The sequence below is a fragment of the Lagenorhynchus albirostris genome, chromosome 18, assembly GCF_949774975.1.
Source record: "Lagenorhynchus albirostris chromosome 18, mLagAlb1.1, whole genome shotgun sequence".
Lineage (NCBI taxonomy): Eukaryota > Metazoa > Chordata > Mammalia > Artiodactyla > Delphinidae > Lagenorhynchus > Lagenorhynchus albirostris.
The window spans coordinates 51,090,842-51,118,123 of record NC_083112.1 but is presented as its reverse complement, the minus strand read 5'-3'; the positions used below and the strand labels follow the sequence as shown (position 1 = coordinate 51,118,123).

Below are 27,282 nucleotides of genomic sequence, written 5' to 3'. Positions count from 1 at the left end.
ATAAAGTAAATAAAGTAAATCAAGTGTCAGTTTAACAGATTGGCCTATGACTCTTATTTAGATTTCCATTGTCCTATTTGACTTAACATTGGCAACTTGACTTTAAACAGCATAAAATAATTTCAACTGATAAATACCCATGTCACTGCAAACTTTATAAATCTCTTTTGCATGAAGACTAAAAGCTTAGTAAGAGTTTACCATTTTGAACTGTTGTATGTGATAGGGTTTACTTCTATAAAACTATCAAGGTTTTGAGCTCTTGTAAAAATTACAGGTTTTAAATATATAAAAAGAAGTCTTATTGGTACCAAAGGGGATAGTGGAGGGGGGGGCAGGAGATAAATTAGGACTTTGGGATTAACACATACACACTACTATATATAAAATAGAAAATCAACAAGGACCTACTATAGAGCACAGGGAAGTCTACTCAATATCCTGTAATATCTATAATGGAAAAGAATCTGAAAAAGAGTATATTTTATATATATATATATATATATATATACACACACACACATATAACTGAGTCACTTTTCTGTACACTTGAAACTAACACAGCATTGTACAATAACTATACTTCAATAAAAATAAATAAAATTTAAAAATAGCAGAATTGTCCGTGGAAAAATAAAGAGAGGACTTGAGGCCAGGATACCTCTCTAATTTACTAACTTTCTGCACCTGATCAAGTCTCTTACTCTCTGACCCTCAATTTTCTTTCTGTTAAATTTTTACCCATTTTGAGAGTCAAGGAAACTTTCTTTTCTGTAGCCAAAATTATATGGGTGCAAAATTGGGCCCAGAGATTTCTTTTTTCCACTTTTTTTTTTTCACGTGAGAACTTTTATTACAGTTGTTCTTTCAGGGCTGGGGCAGTATCTACATTTTCCATTTAATTTGGAGACAGATCCTGTACAGGATTCGGATAGAACTGAAGAAGAATGAATAACATCTGAACACAGAACTCAGGGATGAGCAAATGATTTTGTAGTGGTGGTTAAGGCCTCCAGACATAGTAACTGACTGTGATGATCACCATCCCGCTGGAGAGACGGGGTGCATTTGTGAATGTACGTGTGATTGTTGGGTTATGTTAGGGAAGAGGCACAGATGAAATTGCAGGAAAGTAAGGAGAGTGTGTGCACATTACAGCCAGCCATGGTGTTTTCCATCCCACAGCCTCTTCTACACAGATGGCCACAACCACACCGCCTTGCTGAAATGAAGGAGGCCAGACCTTGGAAAGCTAGAGGAAGGTGAAGTTACGAGGAAGGAGAGGCAGCTAAAGTTCTTGGTTATCAAACAGCTACAGAGCAGAAAATAAGGAAGCCAATAGGTAGAGGGAAGAGCAGGAGAAAAATAGGCAGAAGCCAACAAAGAACTGACAATGACCAAGAACTAAGGTTAATGTCTGGGGATTCCTGATGGAATGTCCTCTGGTCGAGAATGAACAACCTTCCAGTGCAGGCCTCCGTGAAGCCCGGCCATGCTACCATTCCTGTCCTTGAATTTCCATTTCCTCATTAATCTTTCCAATAAAACCCTGTTTCATGAGAAAGCCTAACTCAAACTGAAACACCTCTCAAGTCATATTCAGTGAAAAGTTCCTTAATTATACCTCCTCATTTACTTGTCATTTTTTAATCTGGATCATTTCAAAATAATATTTGAATGAGCTTGGTTAATTGTAAGCCCAATACTGTTCCCAAAATAGTGGATCCTACTGAAAATGTACCCTCCCTCATTCTATCAGAGGCTTGCTTGGGATCACAAAAAGAGAAGGCAGAGGATGATTTGGGGAATTAAGGGAACAGAAAGAAACTACCTACCTCTTACATGCAAGAGCCTCTAAGAGATATGAAAAACAGACCAAACAGTGAGCCAGCTCTCTTCCTACTTTTCTACTCTCTTCACTTGATATCAACAATATCATTTCTTTACATAAACTTTTTTTTTTTCTTTTAAACAGAAAAGGCAGCTGTATCTTATGAAGGTTAAAAATAGAAACTTATTGCTTCTAGGGTCCTCCCATGTGTTGGGAGAAGAATTGCTAAACATGGAAGACTTTTAAAATTCTTTCCTAATTTAAACAATCTGTAACAACAATGAAGTACAGCTTCTATCCTAACCTTCGTTGTAAAAGAAACAAAGTACAACAGTTTTAAAGCTGGTATTCTCTGTGATGTAAAGAAATTCCAAAATTAGGTCCTGTTTTGCGGCTGTGATGAATTTGTGCATTCTTTTAGCACTACGTATCCAAGGAAGAGATTCCCAGAGTGCTTTCTGCACCGCTGAAAACCTACCAAGCAACAGTAAGTAAAAATAAATCTTCACAGCCGTGCAGAGCACTGAATTTCCATGATGCCTTTTACAGTAAGCCATTGAACAGCAGGCCCTTAGTCAGAAATTCCAACAGAATTCAAATTTTTCTAACTTTTTTCCAATCAGTTATTAAGCACCCTGTACATTGTTTTTCATATTCATATGGTGTTTATATTTAAATATCACAGTACAGTTCAACTTCTCAGAAAATCTTTCAAGGTTATATAATTTACGAAGGCTCATATGGAATTCATAAGAAAAATGTAAATTATAATAAGCCTTACCTTTCATTTTTACTCTTAGACATATTGGAATTTACTTCAATTAAATTTTCTAGGTCCTGGTCCCTATAGGAAAAAAATATTTATATATATATATATATATATATATATATATATATGATGTAATTACATACAATTTTAGGAAATAAACATTAGAATAAAAAATTTTTAGATCAGTACAAAAATTTAAACATAGTCATTTGTGGTCTTTAAGAATATGGACATTGAAAATCTGACATCGAACTATTTGTCCTATGCAACTCAAGTATGAGCATGGATTACGTTATAAGAGAGAAATAAAGAACTAATTTTTTGGAAGGTTTGAGAAATCTGGTCTGAAAAGAAACAACTGATTGATATTCACATTCGGCTAACTTTGAATGAATACTTACTTTGCATCACAAAGTACTAACTTGTGTATTTCCACGTGGGTTATCTCATTCAGATCTCACAAAATCTTGCAGGACAGCATATGGGGCTCAGAACAGCTAAGTGAATTTTCCAAGGTCAATTGACTAATTTGTAAAAGAGTCAAGGCTTGAGGCTGAGCCACCTGCCCATCTGAAATCAACTCTTAAATATTTAATTAGAGCCTTCATTCCAGCTTTTTGCATGACAGAAATATGAGAAGTCAACCCCAAATTTGAATAAACAATTCATAATGTGGAGGATAAATGGGACAATTACATTCTTGAATCATGGGCTACAATAATGATTTGACACACCTTCATGAGATACAATGTTCTCTGGTATGTTATATATATATATTAATTATTTATATATTTGCTATTACGCTGGTAGTTCTTAATTTTTTTCCATGAGTTTGGAAAAGCTTGTCACCAATGCTATTGGTTAGCAGGATGGTTTAGGAGTCAGAGCAAGGCCATTTCTGCTCCTACTTTCTTGGGCAAGTTAGTCAACCTTTCTAAGCTTCCTTTTGTAAACTAGGATAATAATATCTAATTTCATAAGGTTGCAGTGAGAATAAATGAGTTAATGTAAATAAAATTTATAGGCACAATGACTACAGTGGTGACTGAACTGAGTAAGAATAAATAAGTGATAATTAACAGAAGTGTAGTGACACAGCACGAGGCACTATGGATTCCAGAATTCTGAGGGACTATATTTTCATTTTTATTTCTGCCCTTTCACATCTTTAGAGTTAACTCCTGTTTTCATAAATCTCCCTTTTCCAGTCCTGAATAGCAGATTTCAAGTAAGGTTCTTTTACACAGAATCAGTGTAGGGACTCTGACTCACAAAATTAATATTGATAAGGATGAATAATAACATAAAAGTCCTCATATTTATGTGGGATGAGATTTAATACTCCTTTTATATAACATCCAAGCCATCAATAAGTGATAAATATGCTAATTAAGCAGCATTCCATAGCTACACTTAAACCTCACATTTAAAATACTAGCTGCGGGCCTGGGAGATCAGGAGGCAGGCAGGAGGGGCCCTCCAGGAGGAGCGGGAGAGGAGTGGAGGTTCATTGCCACACCCACTCAGTCCTGGGGAGGCTGCTGAGCTCCTAGGCCATCCCCTGCCCTCCAAAGCCCCCTCCAGGCTGCATGGGTCCTTGGGGGCATAGGACGGAGGCTGGGGAGATCAAGAGAGGCTGGAGGAGGAGGAGAGGAGAGGAGGGCATTTGCCCCTCCTACTCAAGCCCAGGAAGCCTGCTGGGCTCCCAGGTGAGACCCCCTGCCATCTGAGACCAGGAGTGGGGGGCACACCTGGGCCCCTTCTGTTCCTTGAGCCTAAGCCTCACCCACCACAGCCCCCAGGGCCTTTTCCAGCCCTGTGGGTCCTGAGCATTGGCCCTGCCCACCATCCAAACCTTGCCCTTGCTTAGGCCCTGCCCTCCATAGCCAAGGCCTTTTTTTTTTTTCTTTTCCCTCCTCCTCTTTTTTACTATTGTGGTACTGATGTACCTTCTGGTTGTTGATTCAACTATCTTTTTATTTTATATTCTCCTAACATATCTGTTAGTTTCCTAGTCTAATGTTATTTTTTACTCTGTTTTTTTCTTTATTTTTTGCTGCCCCAGGTGGCTTGTGGGGTCTTGGTTCACAAGCCCGGGGCCAAAGCTCCTGCAGTGGGAGCTCTGAGTCCAAACCACTGGACTAACAGAGAAAGGCCCCAGGGAATATTCATTGGAGTGAGGTCTCACGGAGTTCCGCATCTCAGCACCAAGACCCAGCTCTAGCCAATAGCCTACAAACTCCAGTGTTGGAAGCCTCAGGCTAAACAACCAGTAAGACAGGAACACAATCCTACTCAAAAAAAAAAAAAAAAAAAGAAAAGAAAAAAGAGGTGGTAAAAAAATATGCCACAGATGAAAGAAAAAGGTATAAACCTACAAGACCAAATAAATGAAGAGGAAATAGGCAATCTACCTGAAAAAGAATTCAGAGTAATGATATTAAAGATGATCCAGAATCTCAGAAACAGAATGGAGGCATGGATTGAGAAAATATGAGAAATGTTTAACAAAGACCTAGAGAACTAAAGAACAAACAAACAGAGATGAACAACACAATAACTGCAATGAAAAATACACTAGAAGGAATCAATAACAGAATAACTGAGGCAGAAGAATGAATAAGTGAGCTGGAAGACAAAATGGTGGAAATAACTGCTGAGGAGCAGAATACAGGAAAAAGAATGAAAGAATTGAAGACAATCTCAGAGACCTCTGGGACAACACTAAATGCACCAACATTCAAATTATAGGGGTCCCAGAAGAAGAAGAGAAAAAGAAAGGGTCTGAGAAAATATTTGAAGAGATTAGAGTTGAAAACTTCCCTAACATGGGAAAGGAAATAGTCACCCAAGTCAGGAAGCACAGAGATTCCCAGACAGGATAAACCCTAGGAAAAACACACCAAGACACATATTAATCAAACTAACAAAAATTAAATTCAAAGAAAAATATTAAAAGCAACAAGGGAAAAGCAACAAATAACATACAAAGGAATCCCCATAAAGTTATCAGCTGATTTTTCAGCAGAAACTCTGCAGGCCAGAAGGGAGTGGCAGGATATACTTAAAGTGATGAAAGAGCAAAACCTACAACCAAGATTACTCTACCCAGCAAGGATCACATTCAGATTCGATGGAGAAATCAAAAGCTTTTCAGACAAGCAAAGGCTAAGAGAATTCAGCACCACCAGACAAGCTTTACAACAAATGCTAAAGGAACTTCTCTAGGTGGGAAACACAGCAGAAGAAAAAGACCCACAAAAACAAACTCAAAACAATTAAGAAAATGGTAATAGGAACATACATATTGATAATAACCTTGAATGTAAATGGATTAAATGCCCCAACCAAAGGAGAGAGACTGGCTGAATAGATACAAAAACAATACCCATATATATGCTGTCTATAATAGACCCACTTCAGACCTAGGGACACATACAAACTGAAAGTGAGGGGATGGAAAAAGATATTCCATGCAAATGGAAATCAAAAGAAAACTGGAGTAGCAATACTCGTATCAGATAAAATAGACTTTAAGATAAAGGCTGTTACAAGAGATAAGGAGGGACAGTACATAATGATCAAAGGATCAATCCAAGAAGAAGATATAACAATTATAAATGTTTATGAACACAAAATAGGAGCACCTCAATACATAAGGCAAATTCTAACAACCATGAAAGGAGGAATCAACAGTAACACAATAATAGTAGGGGACTTTAACACTCCACTTACGCCAATGGACAGATCATCCAAACAGAAAATAAATAAGGAAACACAAGCTTTAAATGACACAATAGACCAGATAGACCTAATTGATATTTAGAGAACATTCCACCCAAAAGTGGCAGATTACACTTTCTCTCAGTTGCTGATGGAACATTCTCCAGGATAGATCACATCTTGGGTCACAAATCAAGCCTTAGAAAACTTAAGAAAACTGAAATCGTATCAAGCATCTTTTCTGACCACAATGCTTTGAGACTGGAAATCAATTACAGGAAAAAAACTGTAAATAACACAAATACATGGAGGCTAAACAGTGCGTTACTAAATAATCAAGAGATCACTGAAGAAATCAAAGAAGAAATAAAATAATACACAGAAACAAATGACAACGAAAACACAATGACCCAAAACCTATGGGACACAGCAAAAGCAGTTCTAAGAGGGAAGTTTATAACAATACAATCTCACCTCAAGAAACAAGAAAAATCCCTTAAACAATATAAGCCTACACTTAAAAGAGAAAGAAGAACAAAGAAAACCCAAAGTCAGTACAAGGAAAGAAATCATAAAGATCAGAGCAGAAATAAATGAAATAGAAACGAAGAAAACAATAGCAAAGATCAATAAAACTAAAAGCTGGTTCTTTGAGAAGATAAACAAAATTGATAAACCCTTAGCCAGACTCAACAAGAAAAAAAGGGAGAAGACTCAGATCAACAGAATTAGAAATGAAATAGAAGTATCAACTGACACTGCAGAAATACAAAGGATCATGAGAGATTACTACAAACAACTATATGCCGATAAAATGGACAACCTGGAAGAAATGGACAAATTCTTGGAGAGGTACAATTTTCCAAGACTGAACCAGGAAGAATTAGAAAATATAAACAGATCTATCACAAGTAATGAAATTGAAACCATAATTAAAAATCTTACAACAAACAAAAGTTCAGGACCAGATGGCTTCACAGGTGAATTCTATCAAACATTTAGAGAAGAGCTAACACCCATCCTTCTCAAACTCTTCCAAAAAATTGCAGAGGGAGAAACACTCCCAAATTCATTCTACAAAGCCACAATCACCCTGATACCAAAACCAGAAAAAGATATCACAAAAAAGGAAAATTATACACCAATATCACTGATGAACATAGACGCAAAAATCCTGAACAAAATACTAGCAAACAGAATCCAATAGCACATTAAAAGGATCATACACCATGATCAAGTGGGATTTATCCCAGGGATGCAAGGATTCTTCAGTATACGCAAATCAGTCAATGTGATACACCACATTTACAAATTAAGGTTACAAATTACAAATGATTAAGGTTAAGATTACAAATGATCATCTCAATAGATGCAGAAAAAGCTTTTGACAAAATTCAACACCGATTTATGATAAAAGCTTTCCAGAAAATGGGTATAGAGGGAACTTACCTAAACATAATAAAGGCCGTATATGACAAAGCCACAGCAAGCATCATACTCAATGGTGAAAAACTGAAAGCATTTCCATAAGATCAGGAACAAGACAAGGATGTCCATTCTCGCCACTTTTACTCAACATAGTTTTGGAAGTCCTAGCCACAGCAATCAGAGAGGAAAAAAAAATAAAAGGAATACAAATTGGAAAAGAAGAAGTAAAATTGTCACTGTTTGTTGATGGTATGATACCATACGTAGAAAATCCTAAAGATGCCACCAAAAAACTACTAGAACTAATCAATGAATTCGGTAAGGTTGCAGGATACAAAATTAATGCACAGACATCTCAGGCATTCCTATACACCAACAACGAAAAATCAGAAAGAGAATTTAAGGAAACACTCCCATTTACCATTGCAAGAAAAAGAATAAAATACCTAGGAATAAACCTGCCTAAGGAGACAAAAGACCTGTATGCAGAAAACTATAAGACACTGATGAAAGAAATTAAAGATGATACAAACAGATGGAGAGATATACCATGTTCTTAAATGGGAAGAATCAACAATGAGAAAATGACTATACTACCCAAAGCAATCTACAGATTCAATGCAATCCCTATGAAATGACCAATGGCATTCTTCACAGAACTAGAACAAAAAATTTCACAATTTGTATGGAAACACAAAAGGCCCTGAATAGCCAAAGTAATCTTGAGAAAGAAAAGCAGAGTTGGAGGAATCAGGGTCCCCAACTTCAAACTATACCACAAACCTACAGTAATCAAGACAATATGGTACTGGCACAAAAACAGAAATATAGATCAATGGAACAGGATAGAAAGCCCAGAGATAAACCCACACACATATGGTCACCTACTTTATGACAAAGGAGGCACGAATATATGATGGAGAAAAGACAGCATCTTCAATAGTGGTGTTGGGAAAACAGGACAGTTACATGTAAAAGAATGAAATTAGAACACTACCTAACACCATATACAAAAATAAACTCCAAATGGATTAAAGACTTAAATGTAAGGCCAGAAACTATAAAAATCTTAGAGGAAAACATAGGAAAAACACCCTTTGACATAAACCACAGCAAGATCTTTTTTGACCCACCTCCTAGAGTAATGGAAATAAAAACAAAAATAAACAAATGGGACTTAATTAAACTTAAAAGCTTTTGCACAGCAAAGGAAACCACAACAAGACAAAAATACAACCCACAGAATGGGAGAAAATATGAGCAAATGAAACAACAGACAAAGGATTAGTCTCTAAAATATACAAACAGCTCATGGAGCTCATTATCAAAAACCCAAACAATCCAGTTAAAAAATGGGCAGAAGACCTAAATAGACATTTCACCAGGAAGACATACAAATGGCCAAGAGGCATATGAAAAGATGCTCAACATCACTAATTATTAGAGAAATGCAAATCAAAAGTACAATGAGGTATCACTTCTACCTGTCAGAATGGCCATTATCAAAAAATCTAGAAACAGTAAATGCTGGAGAGGGTGTGGAGAAAAGGCAACTCTTCTGCACTGTTGGTGGGAATGTAAATTGATACAATCACTATGGAAAACAGTATGGAGGTTCCTTAAAAAACTAAAAATAGAACTACCATATGACCCAGCAATCCCACTACTAGGCATATACCTTGAGAAAACCATAATTCAAAAAGAGTCATGTACCACAGTATTCATTGCAGCACTATTTTCAATAGCCAAGACATGGAAGCAACCTAAGTGTCCATCGACAGATGAATGGGTAAAGAAGATGTGGCTCATATATACATTGGAATATTACTCAGCCATAAAAAGAAACGAAATTGAGTTATTTGTAGTGAGGTGGGTGGACCTAGAGTCTGTCATACAGAGTGAACTAAGTCAGAAAGAGAAAAACAAATACTGTATGCTAACACATATATATGGAATCTAAAAAAAATAAAAATTGGTATCGATGAACCTAGTTGCAGGGCAGGAATAAAGAGGTAGACATAGAGAATGGACTTGAGGACATGGGGTGGGAGGGTAAAGCTGGGGCAAAGTGAGAGTAACATCAACATATATATACTACCGAATGTAAAATAGTTGGCTGGTGGGAAGCAGCAGCATAGCACAGGGAGATCAGCTCGGTGCTTTGTGTCCATCTATAGGGGTGGGATAGGGAAGATGGGAGGAAGACACAAGAGGGAGGGGATATGGGGACATGTGTATGCATATGGCTGATTCGCTTTGTTGTGCAACAGAAACTAACACAGTATTGTGAAGCAGCTGTACTCCAATAAAGATCTATTAAAAACAAAACAAAACAAAATAAAATACTAGCTGCACATCTTTTAAAATGTAGAAATTAGTTAAATTATTTTTTAATGTGAGTTATAGTAGAAAATATGCCCATTAATATATGTAAAAAGTACAGGATTTCAGAAGTAGTTCAGAAGTATCAAAATCATTTGATTCTGCAGTCTGAATGATGTAAAATTCAAAACTGACTTCTTCAACAGAACTACTAGAACTGTGTGAGGAGACCTCCCAGATCGCATCTTTCAAATCTAGAAACAGAGACAGCAGGCTTTGCGTTCACCTAACCCGTGATGGTCCTTCCCTATTACTAGAGTCACCTTCTTGACCTCAGGGGTTACCATACTATCTTAATAGCCTGAGCATTAAATGATCCTCCCCTTAACATTTTAAAATACAATAGTACTTTACCAAATACTTGGGGATAATGGAATAAAAATTAAGTGGATTATCATGATATTCCATAATCCAGTTTCCCAGGAATGCCAAACAGGGACAGTTGGCAATGGCAAACAGTGAGAGATCACCAGGAAATGTGAATTTTGGGGAATTAGAATTCTGTCCCAGGAAGTGATTCTCCCTCCAAAGCTAACCTTGGATGAACTGAGTGACATTTTTTAAGGAAGCTGGTGCTTTTCATTATGACTTGAGAGTAAAATCACATTACCATGCCTAACATGGCCTTACACACAGTAGCTGCTCCAAAAATACTTGTGGCATTAAATTAATTTAAATTCTCTTTTTTCCCCTTCTCTGGTAGAAATCTATGCTACCTTACCCAGCTCTGGGAAAAGACCTGAAAGGGACCCCAAGGGAAAGATATTAGACCCTGAACCTTTATGGCAGTCAGCTTCGGCCACATCTAGGTACAGAGTGTGCACAATAACCTCTTAGAAAAAGTTCAGAAGAGACGGTGATGGACATTTCACCTCCATTTGCGTCAATCACCTAGAACCTGCCTTATTTCACCACTGAATTGCACATATTTCTTTCCTTTTTTTCACACAGCTCCCAACCAGGGCTTTGTTTCCTTATTTTGGGACATTTCCTTAGGGGTTGAATTTTGCCCTCCCACCAAATTTCTATATTGAAGTCCTAACGCCAGAAAAAATCGAGTTCAAATGACGTCATTAGGGTGGGCCCTAATCCAATATGATTGGTAGCTTTATAAGAAGAGGAAATTTAGGCTCAGATACACACACAGATGGATAACAATGTGAAGACAGAGGGTAAAGACAGCCCTCTACCAGCCAAGGAGAGAGGCCTAGAATAGATCCTTCCCTCTGGACCTTCAGAAGGAGCCAACCCTACTGACATACTGATCTTGGATTTCTAGCTTCCAGACGGTGAGAAAATTAATTTCTCTTTTAAGCCACCCAGGCTGTGGTTCTTGTTATGGCAGCCCTAGCAACAAAATACACATTTGCTTCTGCCCTCATGACATGGTTATGTTTAGTTTCTCAGCCTGATGCTGGATGCCCTCACCTGCTCTGACACTTTCCACTCCTGGCTGCTGCAGATACTGCATCTTTCATCTGCCTATACCACCCCACCTCCTCACGCCCAGTACCCAAGTCTTTTGGACCCTAGCTATTGTGAGGGAGAGCAGAAATGGATTTAGATCTAAGCAGGGAGGAGAAACCAGAATCCTGCAAATCCAACCACTGTAGGTAGATAACTCAAAATTGGAACGTATGCTTGCCTTCAAAGAAGCACACTCCCAAAGGGATATAATTGTGAATCATTGAGTAAACCATGTTATTAGGGGGTTCATAGAATTTTTGCTGTTTTTATTAAACAGTGCCACACATCAAGTTTGGTAGAATGGATTATAAGATTTTATTCTGAATATTTTATACTAATATTTAAAGCAAAATTAAAAGTTCCAGATCATGAAAAGTACAAAATGTGGATTTACTCTGGTTGTTCACCCTGATTGATGTCATCAGCTAGATTTGGAGATCCAATAAAAGAAGTTCAGGTTGCCCATAAACTTCCCAAGTTGAAGAATGTAAAAATAAATTTTTATTCTTTAATTAAGACTACATCTATCTTACCGTGTCTTTTACACTGTGGTAGAAGATGAAGAGCTGTGAGTCAAAGTGTGAAAAATAGATTTTTATAGAAGCCCAGCCAAATGCTGCAGGGTCAAACAAAGGCTTGATTCCAAACCTTGTCTGTGGCAGTTCAGTGGGAGACGTTACAATTTTGTGATTTTATGAGCAGTTGGAATTAACTTCAAGAAAAACCACCAGTTCTCTGTGGATACAGAGAGAAATGCTAAAAAGAAATTTTGTTAACCATAGCAACTGAAAATGCTTTTCTTTACATAGACTACACAATGTTTGGGAGAAGCTATGAGTTATCTGTTATGTAGAGTCATAGCATACATTTTGAATATGAGCATTTGTCTATGTTATAATCATGTAAATTATTTTCTACTGCCCCATTAAAGAATATAATACTCCCTTGCAGAGCAAATTAAAGAAAAAAATAGAGATTCTGGGGACCAAGGCTTATTATGTCTCTTATAACACAACTTTTCCTAGGATATGCTCTACATGAGAGAAAGTTATCAGCTCACTCCCAACTGCTCTTCCTCTCTTATGAAGGTGTGGGAGGTATTTATCAAATGCTGCAATATGTTTCTCTCTCTCCAGCTCACTTACATCGTTTTTGCAGAGTATCAAACACTTGCAAAATTAAAAACCTCCATATAGAAAATTTACTATGGTACTTCTTTTATGCCAAGAACTAAAACTAAGGCTTTAAGCTTTAGTTCAAAGGAATATTTATCTCTCTGAAGGGAGTGTAGAATACAGTGAGATAACTGCTATAATTCTTCAACTCTACTGAATTTGCAAAATGGTCCCAGCTTTACATATTTTCATAATTTGTTCAATGAGGGAGTCTTAAAGATTTTATATTAAAGAAATTAACAGGTCCATAGAGAAAATGATTAATTTAGGTATTTTAAATATAAGATGTGACCAAGAATTTCAGTGGCTCTAATTCACCATGGTTCATTGAGATTATGTTTCAAAATAGAGTTTTTGGCTTAAGCAAGGAGACCAGTTATAGGATATCAGATCCCTCCAGTCTAGTTTCACTCATGGGGCTCAGAGTGTTAAGAGTTATAAGGCAATGGGCTTTGTCTAGTTGGATGATCACAGGTCTTGATTAGTTTTGAAATTTAGCTTGTAACTCAGAGAATATTTATTAAGCACCTAATACGTGCCAAGCATTGTGCCATGAATTGTAGATAAAGACATGAGCAAGACAGATCCAATCTTTGCCCTTAAAAAATCCAATAGTGGATCAGAGATTATTAAATAATAATGCCAAGAGACAAACATCATAGGACAGAAGAACAGAGAGCTTGAGAACATCCAGAATGACCTGATGCAGAAGTGATGGGTCAGGTTGGGCTTCCCAGAGCCTGAGTAAAAGACACCTAAGCTGACACCTAAAGGATAAGTAGCAGTTATCCATGCAGCAGCAATGACAGAGGAGCGAGGCGTGCTTATGTCAGGGGGTGTGTGGGTGGGCTTTGCTTGTGGGTAGAGAATAGGGAATGGGGCTGGGGAGGCCTGTGGAGGCAACATCATGGCGAGCTTTGGAAACCAGGTTAAGGGGTACACTGTTGTCCAGTGGCAATGTGAAGCCGCTGGAGGATTTCATCAGAGGAAGGACAGGATCAGATTTGTGTTTTAAGAAGATCACTCTACAGCATGGCAGACAGATTGAAGGGCAGAAGGTACCAGAGACAGCAGAGGGACCAGTGAGGAGACTTAACAGTAAGCTGGGCCATAGTAGCAGTTGGGATGATGAAATGTCTCGGTTCCTGAGATAACTAGGAGAAGCATCCAGAGTGACCTACTGATTATGGGGAATGAAGCAATGGAAAGAGTCAAGGTTACCTCCCACCTCCAGTGTTCTGTCTTGAGCAGAAGTATGAGAAATATTCAATAGGAAGACAGGAAGGAAACTTCTTATTGGGATATTAACAAGGTATGTCTTAGCAAATAGGAAGCCCTTATAAAGATGGCCGTGTAATACTACAAATAGTTCAGAATATTTTTTCTGCTTTAGATGAAGGTTGCCTTTTCTAACTGTAAAGACCTGTATCACTAGATGTTTTTCAATCTTTACGTGGGAGCAGCAGTTTATAGGCTACCGATAATTGAATATCCCCCTTTAATGTTGGTTCATGAAAATGTGAAACTGTCATTGCTAAAATTCACAGTTTCTCCCTGAATAAATGAAAATTCTGTACACATCTGCATTTGCTCAAGTTGTTGTGTTCCTAGAAAGAGCTCAGGGACACCTGCTTACATTCTGATCCATGATTGAAATTTATGCCACCCCTAACTGTGAATTAAATATACAGCTGCTGGAAATGTCAGCAAAGTCACATAAAAGGAACTCTGATTCACTGCTGTTATACTATTAAATAATCAGTGCTCCTGTCACATTGAATTGGATGTAAAAGTGCCTTGTGGCTGTTATTCCTACTGGGAGTCATGTTAAAATGCCCCCTCTCTTTACCCATTAAAATCAAGTGGGCCACATAAATACATTGCAGATACAGGTGACTGAACATATTGAATGAAGTCACTTTTTTCAAATAGGCAGCTTAGTCTTTCCTGTTTGTTCTGCAGTAATTCTTGAACATCCTGGCTGATTATCATCAAATCTGGTGTAACTACTAAAGAATAGTCAGGCATCACTTAGGTTAGATTTGTGGATCAAGCTGCCATCTGATATACAGAACAAACGAGTGGTTACCAGTGGGGAGAGGCAAGGGGGAGAGGGGCAACATAGGGGTAGGTAATTGAGAGGTACAAACCATTAGGTATAAAATAAGCTACAAGGATATATTCTATGATATGGAGAATATGGCAAATAGTTTGTAATAACTATAAGTGGAGTATAACCTTTAAAATTGTGAATCACTATATCATATACCTGTAATTTATATCATATTATACATCAACTATACCTCAATAAAAAGTTTAAAAATAAATCCTTAGAAAAGGCTGCCATCTGAAAACAACATGATGGTCAATATTTTTAAATTTCTTTTTTATAGTAATCCTATCTGTATAAGGAAAATGTCCTCTTCTTATAGATACTTTGTTAGGAGTTGCTGAAATACAAATTACTTTTTATGAAATTAGCCTCTTCTAATAAACAAAAGGCAAAACTCTTATGAGAAAGTTACCATTATCTGTCAACAGTGCATTTGCAGAAGGAGGAAGGGAAGGAGGCAAAAGTCAGAAGAAGGGGAAAGGGAGGAGGGAGAGGAGGAAGGAGGGAACAGGAGTGGGGGAGAGAGAGAGACAGACAGAGGGCGCTACAGTTTATGGAAACAGCCGCTAAGGGAGAAGTTGGCTACAGTAGCCACTGTTAGTTATTCCATACGTACTTGTTAAACCTAACTACTTCCAACATGGGTTGGGAACCTCCTAAAACTGTTACTAATAAAAATAAAAATCTGCCCCTACCAGTACCACTCTGAAGAAATGCTTCTATTTATCAAAGATATTTCCATACGCTTACCAGTGGCAGGGTCGGCACCAAAAGTCCGCTATTATTTCAGTTATTAGAAAATCTCTATAAGACAAATCTTCCTCTCCTCTCTGTCATTTCCACAATAATTTTCTAGAAAAAAAGTGTATCTAATTGTAGTCCTTTAACTGCAGGGGTGGGAGGGGAATTAGAAAGGAAGGGACTGTTAGGAGAATAAAGGACAGAAAGAAGGGGTAAATCTGAGGGTATTTTTTGCTCCCGATCTTTTGTTCTTCCAGTAGCGACATCAGAAGGACTTGGGTTTAGATCCAGGATGTGTTTTCTTTCTTGAGAAGTTTATTTTATATCTTTGAGCTATAGTTTATTCTTCTATAGAATAGCATGCGTGAATATATTTCTCATGGGGCTGGTTGTTGTGAGGATTAAATGTATATAAATTGCCAGGCACACCAGAGGTGTTCAATAAATACTGCTCTCTAATTAGCAATTGCTCTTCAATTGCCTTGGTACCTTCCTACCTCAGACACTCCAACACCTTGTGATAAAAACACACAAACAGAAAAGGCAAATTAAAACACTAGGATTGACATATATACACTCCCATGTGTAAAACAGATAGCTAGTGGGAGCATGCTATAAAGCACAGGAAGCTCAGCTCGGTTCTCTGTGACAACCTACATGGGTGGGATGGGGGGGGAGGGGTGGGAGGGAGGTCCAAGAGGGAAGGGATATAGGTATACAGACAGCTGACTCACTTCATTGTACATAAGATTTAGGCCGATGAGCATGTCACACTATCCTCTTTCTCCCTGTGGCTTCAAAGCACTTTTCCATATGTTAATTTGCTTTCTTCACCCCAGAATTTTGAGACTTTAATTCCCAGCTATATATTATGGCAAAATTTCAGGTCAGCAGAACAATCTGGGCTTCTCATACAACGCACTCTGGTGCATTATCAATAAGCTCTTTTGGTGAAAGATATGACGTAAAGATAGTGAATTATAAGATATTTACAAAACTCAAAATGGAAGTTCAAGGTTAAAATCTGCTGGAATATTTTGTGAGCCCACATGAGCTGTGGATCTGTAATTTTGAAGACTGAATATCCTTTCCAATGCTCCAATGCTCTGTAGGCATCTGTGTAAACCACCGATTTGGTCCAGCTTCTCCAAAATATGTTTTCCTCTTATTTAATTTCACTCATTTTTCATATCAGTCCTGATACTCTATCTCCTATAGGCAACAAACCCTAACTTGTCTTCGTGAAAATTAGAAGTACAAAACTGAGTCCAAAAGAGTGCAATTGATTCCAGAAGGGTGTAGCATATTCTCGGCGGACAGGAAACACATGGTTATAAATGTGTGCTCATTTGAACACTCAAGAAAAACGAAAGCCTTCTTTTAGAAAAAGAGAAGAAAGAAAGCAAGAAAGCGAGCAAGAAAGGAAATTCCTAACCTAGAACCTTGGGTTCTTTTTTAAATGCATGTCAAGATAGTTAGGCAAAGTCATTTACCGCTTAGTATTTCTGAGAGGTGAAGGTTTCACTTCAATAAGATTGTCCAAAGCTTGGCTGTTCAAAAGAGAAAAAGAGAAAAAAATAAACTCCAATTAGTGATAGGTTGTTTTGTTTGTGCTAGGTCTATAAAGCAATATAATAAATCTACTCCACTCAGGGGCAACAGACATGAGAATGTGAAATGACTGTTTTTATTTGATTACCTTTGATTGCTTCTGATTACTTCAGGATTCAGTTTGATGAGGTTATTGAGATCCCAGTTTCTTTAAAAAGAAAAATAAAAAGCAAGCAGGTTAATTATAAATAAATTCTTTTGGTAAGATCATTAAGGTTATAAATGTGCTTGAAATAATTGTAAAACAAAACATTCTTCCTACCCAAAGCACAAAAATTAATACAGTTCTATTACCTTTGGTTGTTGGAGAGAGTTTCAGGATTCACTTTGATGAGCTTATCAAGATCTTGATTTCTTCAAATGGAAAAAAAAATTAAAGCAGCTTGTGTTAGAGATAATACAGGTTTAAGGTGGCTGGAATTGGAAGAAGGGATTAGCTAGTTTATCATTTAGTATAAGACATATTGGTTTGGCATAGAACCCCCTTGAAATAAATTTTCAAACCAATCCAGGGAGGACTAATTATGTTGGATCAGGAGAAGAATTACTCTGACTTCACACACTTATTGTCAGAGCCCATCTACAAGGGCACACTAACTCAGAGTTCACAGCAAACATCTCATGATTGACCACTTTTACTCTGGAATGTTTTAACAGTATGACGATACAAACTGATTCTAAGGTCCTTGATATTTTAAAAATCATATTCACCAGCTAAATATACCATTTTTCAAAAAAATAAGGAACTCCCAAACTAGGATTATACTTAACATAAGTCTTGGCAAAGAGAGTTCCAGTAATCCATCAAAATTGTGACTTTTCTTTCCTCTACCATGACTTAAAAAGCTGAAATCACGGTAAATTAGGGACATACTCTGATAACTGTCCACTTCCTAGTTGAAACCCTATCAGTTTCTTTCCTCAGTTGGAGAACAGCATTTCCTCCCACCTGGTTTGCTATCACTCATTGCCTCTGTATAATACTTTGCTTCTAAGGGCTGGAAAGTAGTGATTTTTCAACGTGTTCCTCTAAACCGCTTTATAATATTTATTCACAGAGGAGCCCACAGTAGCAAGAAATCTTGGGATTGATAACACCTGCTTTCAGTAAATTTTGGCAGCTACCTGCCTGTACCTTCTTCCCCCCAAAAGTCCTTTTCCCTTATATAAAAATAAAGTATGGTTTACTCTTCAAAAAGACTGATGCAAGGTTAGGAACTGAAGGAGAGCCACTTAGAGGTTAGTCATCAAAGTCTGAGAAAAAGGTCTGCATTTCCTTCCCCATCCCCTAAGCCTTTCCATAGAATTTGCTTCCCAGCTCATGGCTTCACTGAGTTTGAGCTCTTCATCCTTGTTCTCAGATCTCCACGGTAGACAGAAAGCCCCTAAATGAATGTTTACTGTTTTGAATTATCTTCAATAGTAATATTATCAATTAAAGATAATCAACTGGTATCTATAAACACTATCAAAGAAATGATAAACATATGACAACTATCCAAAATAAAATTTTCTTGTATAAATTGATTACAAAAACCTGTTATAAAGTTAAATTGTGCCTGAAAGACGATCTTTAAAATTAGGATAATTTCATACATTAAAAGAAAAAAAGTACAAAAAATAAAACTTTGTAGAGGAAATAATATGTCAAAGGCCACAACCTTTTAATACATAAAATCAATCACAATATTTTAGTGTAACTACATATAATATTCACCAACCAGCATAATTAGGAGTAAGCTGCATAAAAAAATGCAAACACAAACATGAGAACTCCTGTTTTTACTGTTCTGCTCAGTACAGAAAACTTGGTTCATTCCAAATCTTAGAACTGTGCTATTCAAACTACTACATCATAGAGCTCATTAAAAAAATACAATTTACATCACAGCCCAATACTTTCTGTTTTCAGTCAGACAGACAGACACACACACATAATAAAACATAAATTTCACAAAATAAGACACCCACTACATAAGAACTCTCATGTTTTCTGCTCTACTTCACTCTAGCTAACCGGGAAAAAATGCTGACTGCCGCTCACTAAATTAATTACAAGACCATTTAATGGGATGTGACCCACAATTTGAGAAACACTAGCTTAGAAAACATATATATAAATGCGTGCTATGTTTTACCACTTCTCTTAAAAAGACGACACCTTGTGTCAATAAAGCAAGGATCTCAGTAATAGTCCTGAATTGCCTTGACTGATAGCATCATGCAACTTAATGAATTGAAAACTTACAGACGCTTTTTTCAGACCCTGGATCCTACAAACACAGGAATCTTATATCTAAATTTTATCCAGGAAAAATGTAACGTTTTTCCTACTCAAGTTACTGCTTTCATTTATTTTGCTTTAAGGATATAGGGATACATTGAAATATTTAGCTATTATTATTTTCACGTAGTTCAAAAGTTGTAAAGTGTTTTGCGGTCATTGGCACAAATTTGTGCCATTGTCACTTCAAAGACTGTGAAGTAATATTTCAAGTGACCCTATGAAAGTAGTAGAGAACATCTCCAGGCTGTCCCATGGCAGGAGCAAAAGTCCTAGCTTTATAGTTTCCACTATTTCCTGAGGTACTGAATCAACTTTCACCTATTTTAAGATCAAAGTCTCCATGCTGTGATTTAAAGACCAGGAGTTGGGCTGGGAGTTGGAAGAACTCACAGAAGATTATGAGACTTTTGCCCCTAATGCTTCAGTGTTCTCATTTGTAAAACTGGGAGATTGGATTTGTTCATCTCTAAGCCTCTGCCCATCTCTAACATCTTCTACCCCTAGGAATCTATGAATGTGAATTTTACTGCCTGTCGTGTTTATTAGCTATTTCATGTCTCCTTTTCTTTTTAAATGCAACTCACTGACAATACATTCTATGTTCAGCAAGCAGTACATAAGCGTCCCAAAATGTAATATATTAAATTGACAACCTATTATTGTCTTGGAGTCCCATCTCTTTGCCCCCAATACATAATTAGCTTTAAACTATGATAATTGCTTGCTATTAATAAGATTGAGTATGTCTACTGAATTCTCTTTTTGGCATCCACGGCCTATAATTATACCTAATGTGCACCTAATGATACCTAGCTGTAAGCTTCAAACCCAGTAGGTGCTCAGTAATTATTCACCACCTAACAGATCACAGAACTACTATTCGTCTTCCACTAGTTTTCTCTGTGACACTGGTCACATCACTTAACCTTTCTGAGTCTTAATTTCCTCTTCTGTAAATAGAATAGGTTTGACTGGAACAGTGGTTTGCAAGTGTTCATAGTAACTGGGCTATGAGTTTTCTGAGGTTCCTTCCTTCCATCTCCAAAGTTTTGCAATTTTTGTACATACCAGTTAAACTCAAAAAAGTGAAATCATAAAAACATTCTTAAATATATATATATAAATATATACGTACATACATATAATAGTAGTGTATAATGATATAAAAATCTTCATATAACCAGAGACAAAAAGTGAATTTCATTTTTATCATTATAGGTACTACTTAAAGAATTATCAAATTTTAGATCCATTACTTTGCTGCGAGCAGCAAACCATCTAAGAAATAATGAACCTCATAAAATTTCCACCGAAAACACCCTCTGAAAACGAGGTGAATGGTATTGCTTACAACTAATGAGGTGTCCAGGACGCTCTTTTCAAAAAATTAACTATCATTCATAAATTTAACCAAATCCAGAGACAAAGGTATTAACATCAATACTACAAAACATGAACAGGGCATAGACTATGTTTCTACCCCAATCACTCCCTTCAATTGCTTTACTTGAGCTGCCTTTCTTTTTATTAGCAAATAGATATCTAAGTTTTCAGGGACATACAAAAATTGTGATGACTTTTCAAGATTTATATTCAGTTTGCCCATAGAATGATTACAAGTCATTTATATTCAAATTGTACTTAGTTAGGGAGAAACAAAGCAAAGTAAATAAATCACATCCTTCTCTTACCCGGCTGTGTTTTTGACAGCTTTGGGGCTTACATTAATAAGTTCATCAAGATCTTGTTCACTGCTAAAACAAAATAAAATAAAAGGTCAAATTCAGTTGGAAATCAGAAACAATGGCTGGCATTGTTTCTTCTGATGCTTGTGAATCATTCCATGGGATCCTAGACAAAAAGTGATAAATTTACCGAGTTTCTACTTTATATATATTAGTTATATTAGTTATCTTTTTTAAATCCTCAAAACAACTGAGTTAAATATTACCATTCTCTCTTTATAAATAAATTGAGTTTCATAGAAATTAAGACCCTCTTTGGGCCAGATACCTAAGAAATGACTGAGGGTGAACTAGGATTGAAACCATAGCTGGACCCCAAACCACATGCCCCCTTCTGCTAACATCCTTCCTCTCTCTATTCACAATAATTCCTTACATCTGCACAATGCTTTTCACCAACATTATCATCATAATAATCTTGAGAGGTAGCTTGGAGTTACTCTGTCACGTTTTTCTTAACTTTTGCTCCAGTGAATGATGGGTCTTAACTTTTCAAGAAGACAGGAGTATAATCAAAATCATGTAGAAATATTCTAATCAAGTATTAGAATGTTATGTCACCAATTTTCTGAAGAGTCATTTAATTTTTATTAATCCTTGGGTTTGTGAAAGAGAAGAAAGCCAATATTCTTTGGTTTATTCAGTTTTATGAACTTATAGTTTATTTACTATAAACTTGCAGTAATAACCTACTTATGCTACTGTTGTGTCCAGTGAATTTCTCAAATAGTCATTAAACAGAATTTGCTTCAGTATTACAATTTGAACAAAATTATAATGTAATAAATTGAAGCAACACAATAAAAGAAAAAATCTATCTACCATTATTACACACAACAAATCAATTTGTTCTCATTTTTTTCATGTCCCCTTTCAAATGTCCTTAGCCAAATAATCTTATTCTGGGGCATAAATTGAAGACTTGCTCACGAGTCTTCAATAATCTTAATAAGCTTACCTTTTTTTTGCTGAGGGAGTCACTTTGATAAGATGGTTCAGATCCTGGTTCCTAAAAAATGTTGTAAATTTCAATAAGGGGGTAAAATCAAGTCAAATCAATTACAATTTGTACATTTTTTTTCAATCTTAATATTGAATCAAGTGATTGTTGTTAATTCAAAACTTCATCTTGAGTTCTTTTTTTAGCCCTCTGTAAAAGCAGGTGGCTACTATCAATTCATTTCTTACACAACTACATATATATGAAAATTTAATTTAGTTTTATTCTTATTTCTTTTAAGACAACCTCAAATTTAAATTGCTCGTAAACTCCTTGTTTTCCAAGAATATGTTTGATGATTGTAATGAACAAGAGAAAAATTTAAGCTGTTGGTCATTTGCACGTGTTCCTTGCTTCCCTCCCCTCGAAACAAAACAAAACAAAAACCTGGGATTTTTTAAAAAAGAGGCTATTTCCTGATTCTAAGGTATGGAGGTAATATACATAATATTAATATGTAACATTCAGGCTACTCCAAGATATTAATCAGTTCAGAATCATGCTTCATGCAATGCTAAGTCAGAACAAGGAAGACTTCAGATTATATAACTTGCTTTTATTCTAAACAAATAGTCAATAATAGCTCTAAAGAGACTTTTCTGTTATCGTACTGGGCCTTCATACCAACTCGAACACCAGAAGGCCTGAACAAGATGCCTAATTTGATATACCTTATTATTGGACAATTTGTTATACAACCTGAAAAGAAAAAAGACTGGAAAGGCTTATATCCCTGAACTAATCTTTAGGATTAACCTATAAACTAATTTTATCATGTACAAATCCTTCCATGTAAATTATTGCATTCTATTATATTGAACTATATGAAATTGTCCTCTTGTGGATCAAAAATTATTGAATGTCACAATTTCATAAAATCCAACCTAACAGATAATTTCTTTGGTATCTTCTTTGAACTAAGCATTGAGTGGTGCAATGAGGATCCAACAATGAAGAAAAACAGTAACAGTAATAATAATACCAATAGATAATATCTAATAAGTACTTGAGGAATAAGTGCTTCATAAGCTTGCTAGCATATAATTTTTCTGGTAATTCATGAAGAAGGTAATTCTTACAATCCTCACTTTACAGATAAAGAAGCTGAGGCTTAAAGGAGTTTAAACTATGTGTCCAAGATTATACAGCTAATAAGTATTCTCTGAACTCAAACATTTCACTACCAAGTAGAAGAGATGGACACATGACCTAATGCAATACATGGCAGAGGGTGGGGACTGAAACGAGGCTCACACACTGCACGGGAAAGGTCATATCATTAAGGCCATCTTCACTTTACAAACAGTCATCTTGGAAGAGGGACAAGGGATAGCTGTCTTTCATTGACTCTTTTATCTGTAACATGAAGTATTACATGGTCTCTGGATTCAGTACCTGACCCTCAGACAGTGGCAATGCGTTATGTTCTTATTTAGTGAACAAAATCTAAGGACAATTTAGCACTAAATAATCAGATAAAAGAATGATAAAATCTTTGGTCCAACCATAAAGTGAGTAAAACAAGATATGCAAGGGAGGCTTTGTTTCAGAAGCTGTTCCAAGTACATTCAGAGTTGATCCTCTTCACTCACCCACATGAAATACTGTTTAGTCCAGGAGTCAGCAAACTATGGTCCTCAGGCTAAATTCAGCCTGTAGTCTTGTTATATAAGTAAAGTTTTATTGGAACACAGCCATGCCCATTCCTTTACAATGTATTATCAATGGTTGCTAGTTGACTAGTTAAAATAGAGACTGTTTTGGTCCCCCAAACCTGAAATATTTACTACCTAGCTCTTTAAGCAAAAGTTTCTGACTCCTGATCTAGTCTAATAAACTTTATATGATATCTACCTACTGTAAAAATAGAATTCCTATACACCAAGTAAGATAGAATATCTGTCAGAAAGGAAATATATACCTTGGTATCTTTTATATTTAACTCGCATTCAAACTAGCATAACAATATATATTTATAGATTCATGATTTTTTTTACATCTCTGTTTACTCAACATGATGTACCTTAAAGAAAATTCTCTCTATAAAAGACAAATGTCATTCTTTGTATTCTTTATTATTTCAATAAACTACGTATAATTTTAAAAAATAACCTCCCAACTTTAGGAATTGTTTGAGTGTAAACATAAGAGAAGAGGCAAAAAATGATGAAGGATAAAGGAAGGAGAATTTTCTTCACATGAAGACCTTCTCTTAGGCTGCTTATGTCTAAGAAATTGTATGGGGAAGATACTTCATCCCAGGAGGAAACTCGATTCATTTTGAGGAAATCCCAAACATGGAACACAAATCCCACACTGATAAGAGATTATTCCCATATTTTAAGGAATTCCTCCACAAATATCCACAACCAGGGAGCCCTGAATAAGGACTTGAAGACTAGGTTTCTGACATAGAGGTATTGATTTTGGGTCCCATTATTGGCTGTCTCTGTGATGGGACAATGAGTTTTATCATATTTTCGAGGTTGAATAGAAGAAAATGGAGAAAGAAGTTCCATAAACCTCACCCTTGGTTAGTTCTGTTTATTTCTGGAGCCACTTTGATGAGATTGTCAAGACTTTGGCCCCTTTAAAACATGGAAGAAATGATCAGAGAAATGGTCAACTTACATCAAGTGGTTTCAAATATTTATTAAAATGGAGAAACATTTTTATTATAGAAATATTTTACTATAAAATGTTTATTAAAATAGAGATCATCTCAAGGAGTTGGAGTTTTCCAGTGTTGACTCTGAAAATATATATATGGACCTAACTATAACTGCATAGAAATAATAAACAATAATTAATGGTTTCAGAAAATTCATGATGTGCCAGGCACTGTTCTAAGTGATTTACATGATTTATATGATTTAATCCTCACATCAGTCCAATGAAATAGTGTTAAAAAATTAATAAGCAGGGCTTCCTTGGTGGCGCAGTGGTTGAGAGTCCGCCTGCCGATGCAGGGGACACGGGCTCGTGCCCCGGTCCGGGAGGATCCCACATGCCATGGAGTGGCTGGGCCCGTGAACCGTGGCCGCTGAACCTGCGCGTCCGGAGCCTGTGCTCCGCAACGGGAGAGGCCACAACAGTGAGAGGCCCACGTAGCGCAAAAAAAAAAAAAAAAGAGTAAAAATTTTGACCTCCATACAAATCATTGGTATACTAGCTCAGTTTCCCATTTACAGTCAAAATAAAACCATAAAATTCGGGCAAGATTGAGTTAAAAAGATCAATTCTGGAACTATTTGCCAAAAACTCTCACCTGGCCAGCCCCTTTCAGTATTCTACATAATCCTATAGCTATAATTAAACTATATTTTGTTAATAATTTCCATTTGTAGTGCCTTCTTGCGTTAAAGGGATTTTATATCCATTATTGCACTTGATCCTTAATAATCAAATGACAAAGGTGGAACAGACATTATGATCCTCATTTTATAACTAAAGAAGCCTCAGCTCAGTGTTCGAGGGACTTGCTCCAAGGCACCCAGCCAGTAAGTAATGGAACTCAGACTTTCTGACTCCACAGATTTTTCAGCATAGCTTCTCTAATGAGAGCCACAAACTGATACAGAATTTGATGCACAAATTGATGGGAAGGAAGAAAGATATGATATAATCCTCACCCTGGGTTACTTCTGTTTACTTCAGGGGTCACTTTGATGAGATTGTCAAGGCTCTGGCCCCTTTAAAGCATAGAAAACGTGATGAGGTTAATGATAGACTAGAACCAAGATGATAAAACTATTCATTAAAACTCAGAAACAGTATAAACACTCACTGAGATCATGCCAAAGAGCTGAAGATTGTTAAAGGTACGCAGAAGTATGTAGGGATTTATGTATCTCTGAAACACATTAAGACTCAGTGAGACAATATTTTAATCTTGGAGCCATTAGGGCCACTAGCAAATACTGAACTAGGACTCTATTTTGATTCATTGAATGCTATGCTCTTAGCCTTTTCCAAGTACACTAAACATATTTTGTAATAGTCTGTATACACATTTCATGGAACATTCCACAAGACACAACTCTACCTATCAACTTCCAACATGCTGTGGAACTTCTGAACTTTGGAGAAGTTTTGTAAAATTGACATTCATTAGCAGATTTTCTATTTAAACAATGGATTTAGATAAGTATACCAATTTGTTAAAGTCCATGATATACAAATCTGGTATCTGCTGCTGGTACTTATAACTGTGTGTTAAAACTACAAATTTTGACTAGTTGTGTTGGCAACAAATAATAGGAAGATTAAAATCTATAAAGTTCTGAAATGTAAGCTATATTTACTACAATATAAAACTCCGTGTAGTCAGTGAAAACACATCAGTAATTTATGATTACCCTTTAGTATATCTGCTTCTGATTTTAATGGAATTTTGCTTTTCCTATTGCTTCTACATGTGTTTTCCACATTCACAGTGCCAGCCAAAGTGCCTCTGATCTACAGAGGATACCACGTGGGTAAAGAACGTCCACAGAAGGCACTTTTACACTCTGGATCCCCATGCCCTGTGGCCCTGCTAAGATTGATCATGAAATCTCTGAGGTTGCATCAGTGCAACATCAAAGGTATAGATATTTGGAAGCAGCTAGACGTTGACTCAAGTTTTTACTTGTATGCAGATGTCTGAGAATGTGTACATCCCTGCTAAAAGCAGCAATAAAAAATTTGATCCTTTTTCATGCAAATAATGAAATTATTAACCCTGAAAGTGACAACCATTCTACACCAATACCCTTTGCTGATTTTTTTAACCCCTTGTTGCCTGAATGAAATATGTGGAATTTGAATGCTAGTGACTGAGAAAAAAAATTCCCAGGATTCTGCTTCTAGATTTGAGTACTCAAAAAGAAACTCCATAACATTAAGCACTGCAACTCCTCCCTTGTAATATTTGTATTGGTTGTGTTGTCAAGACCTTGATCTCTTTAAATATATTAAATAGGGCACATATCAGTATAAGGTTTCCTAAATTTTAAAGTTCATATAGTC

At 36.4% G+C, this 27,282-nt stretch overlaps 1 protein-coding gene across 1 annotated transcript in view; it reads right to left on the bottom strand.

Annotated features, from left to right (window-relative positions):
* Positions 1-27,282, bottom strand: part of SCEL (sciellin) — a 126,979-nt gene that overhangs the window by 17,271 nt on the left and 82,426 nt on the right. The window contains exons 14-21 of the mRNA XM_060129148.1: positions 25,905-25,964; positions 24,801-24,860; positions 22,231-22,281; positions 21,219-21,281; positions 17,535-17,594; positions 17,329-17,388; positions 17,123-17,179; positions 2,613-2,675 (exon numbers count right to left, since the gene is read on the bottom strand). Of these exons, the coding sequence (XP_059985131.1) occupies positions 2,613-2,675; positions 17,123-17,179; positions 17,329-17,388; positions 17,535-17,594; positions 21,219-21,281; positions 22,231-22,281; positions 24,801-24,860; positions 25,905-25,964 (474 nt within the window). The remainder of the gene's footprint in view (positions 1-2,612; positions 2,676-17,122; positions 17,180-17,328; positions 17,389-17,534; positions 17,595-21,218; positions 21,282-22,230; positions 22,282-24,800; positions 24,861-25,904; positions 25,965-27,282) is intronic.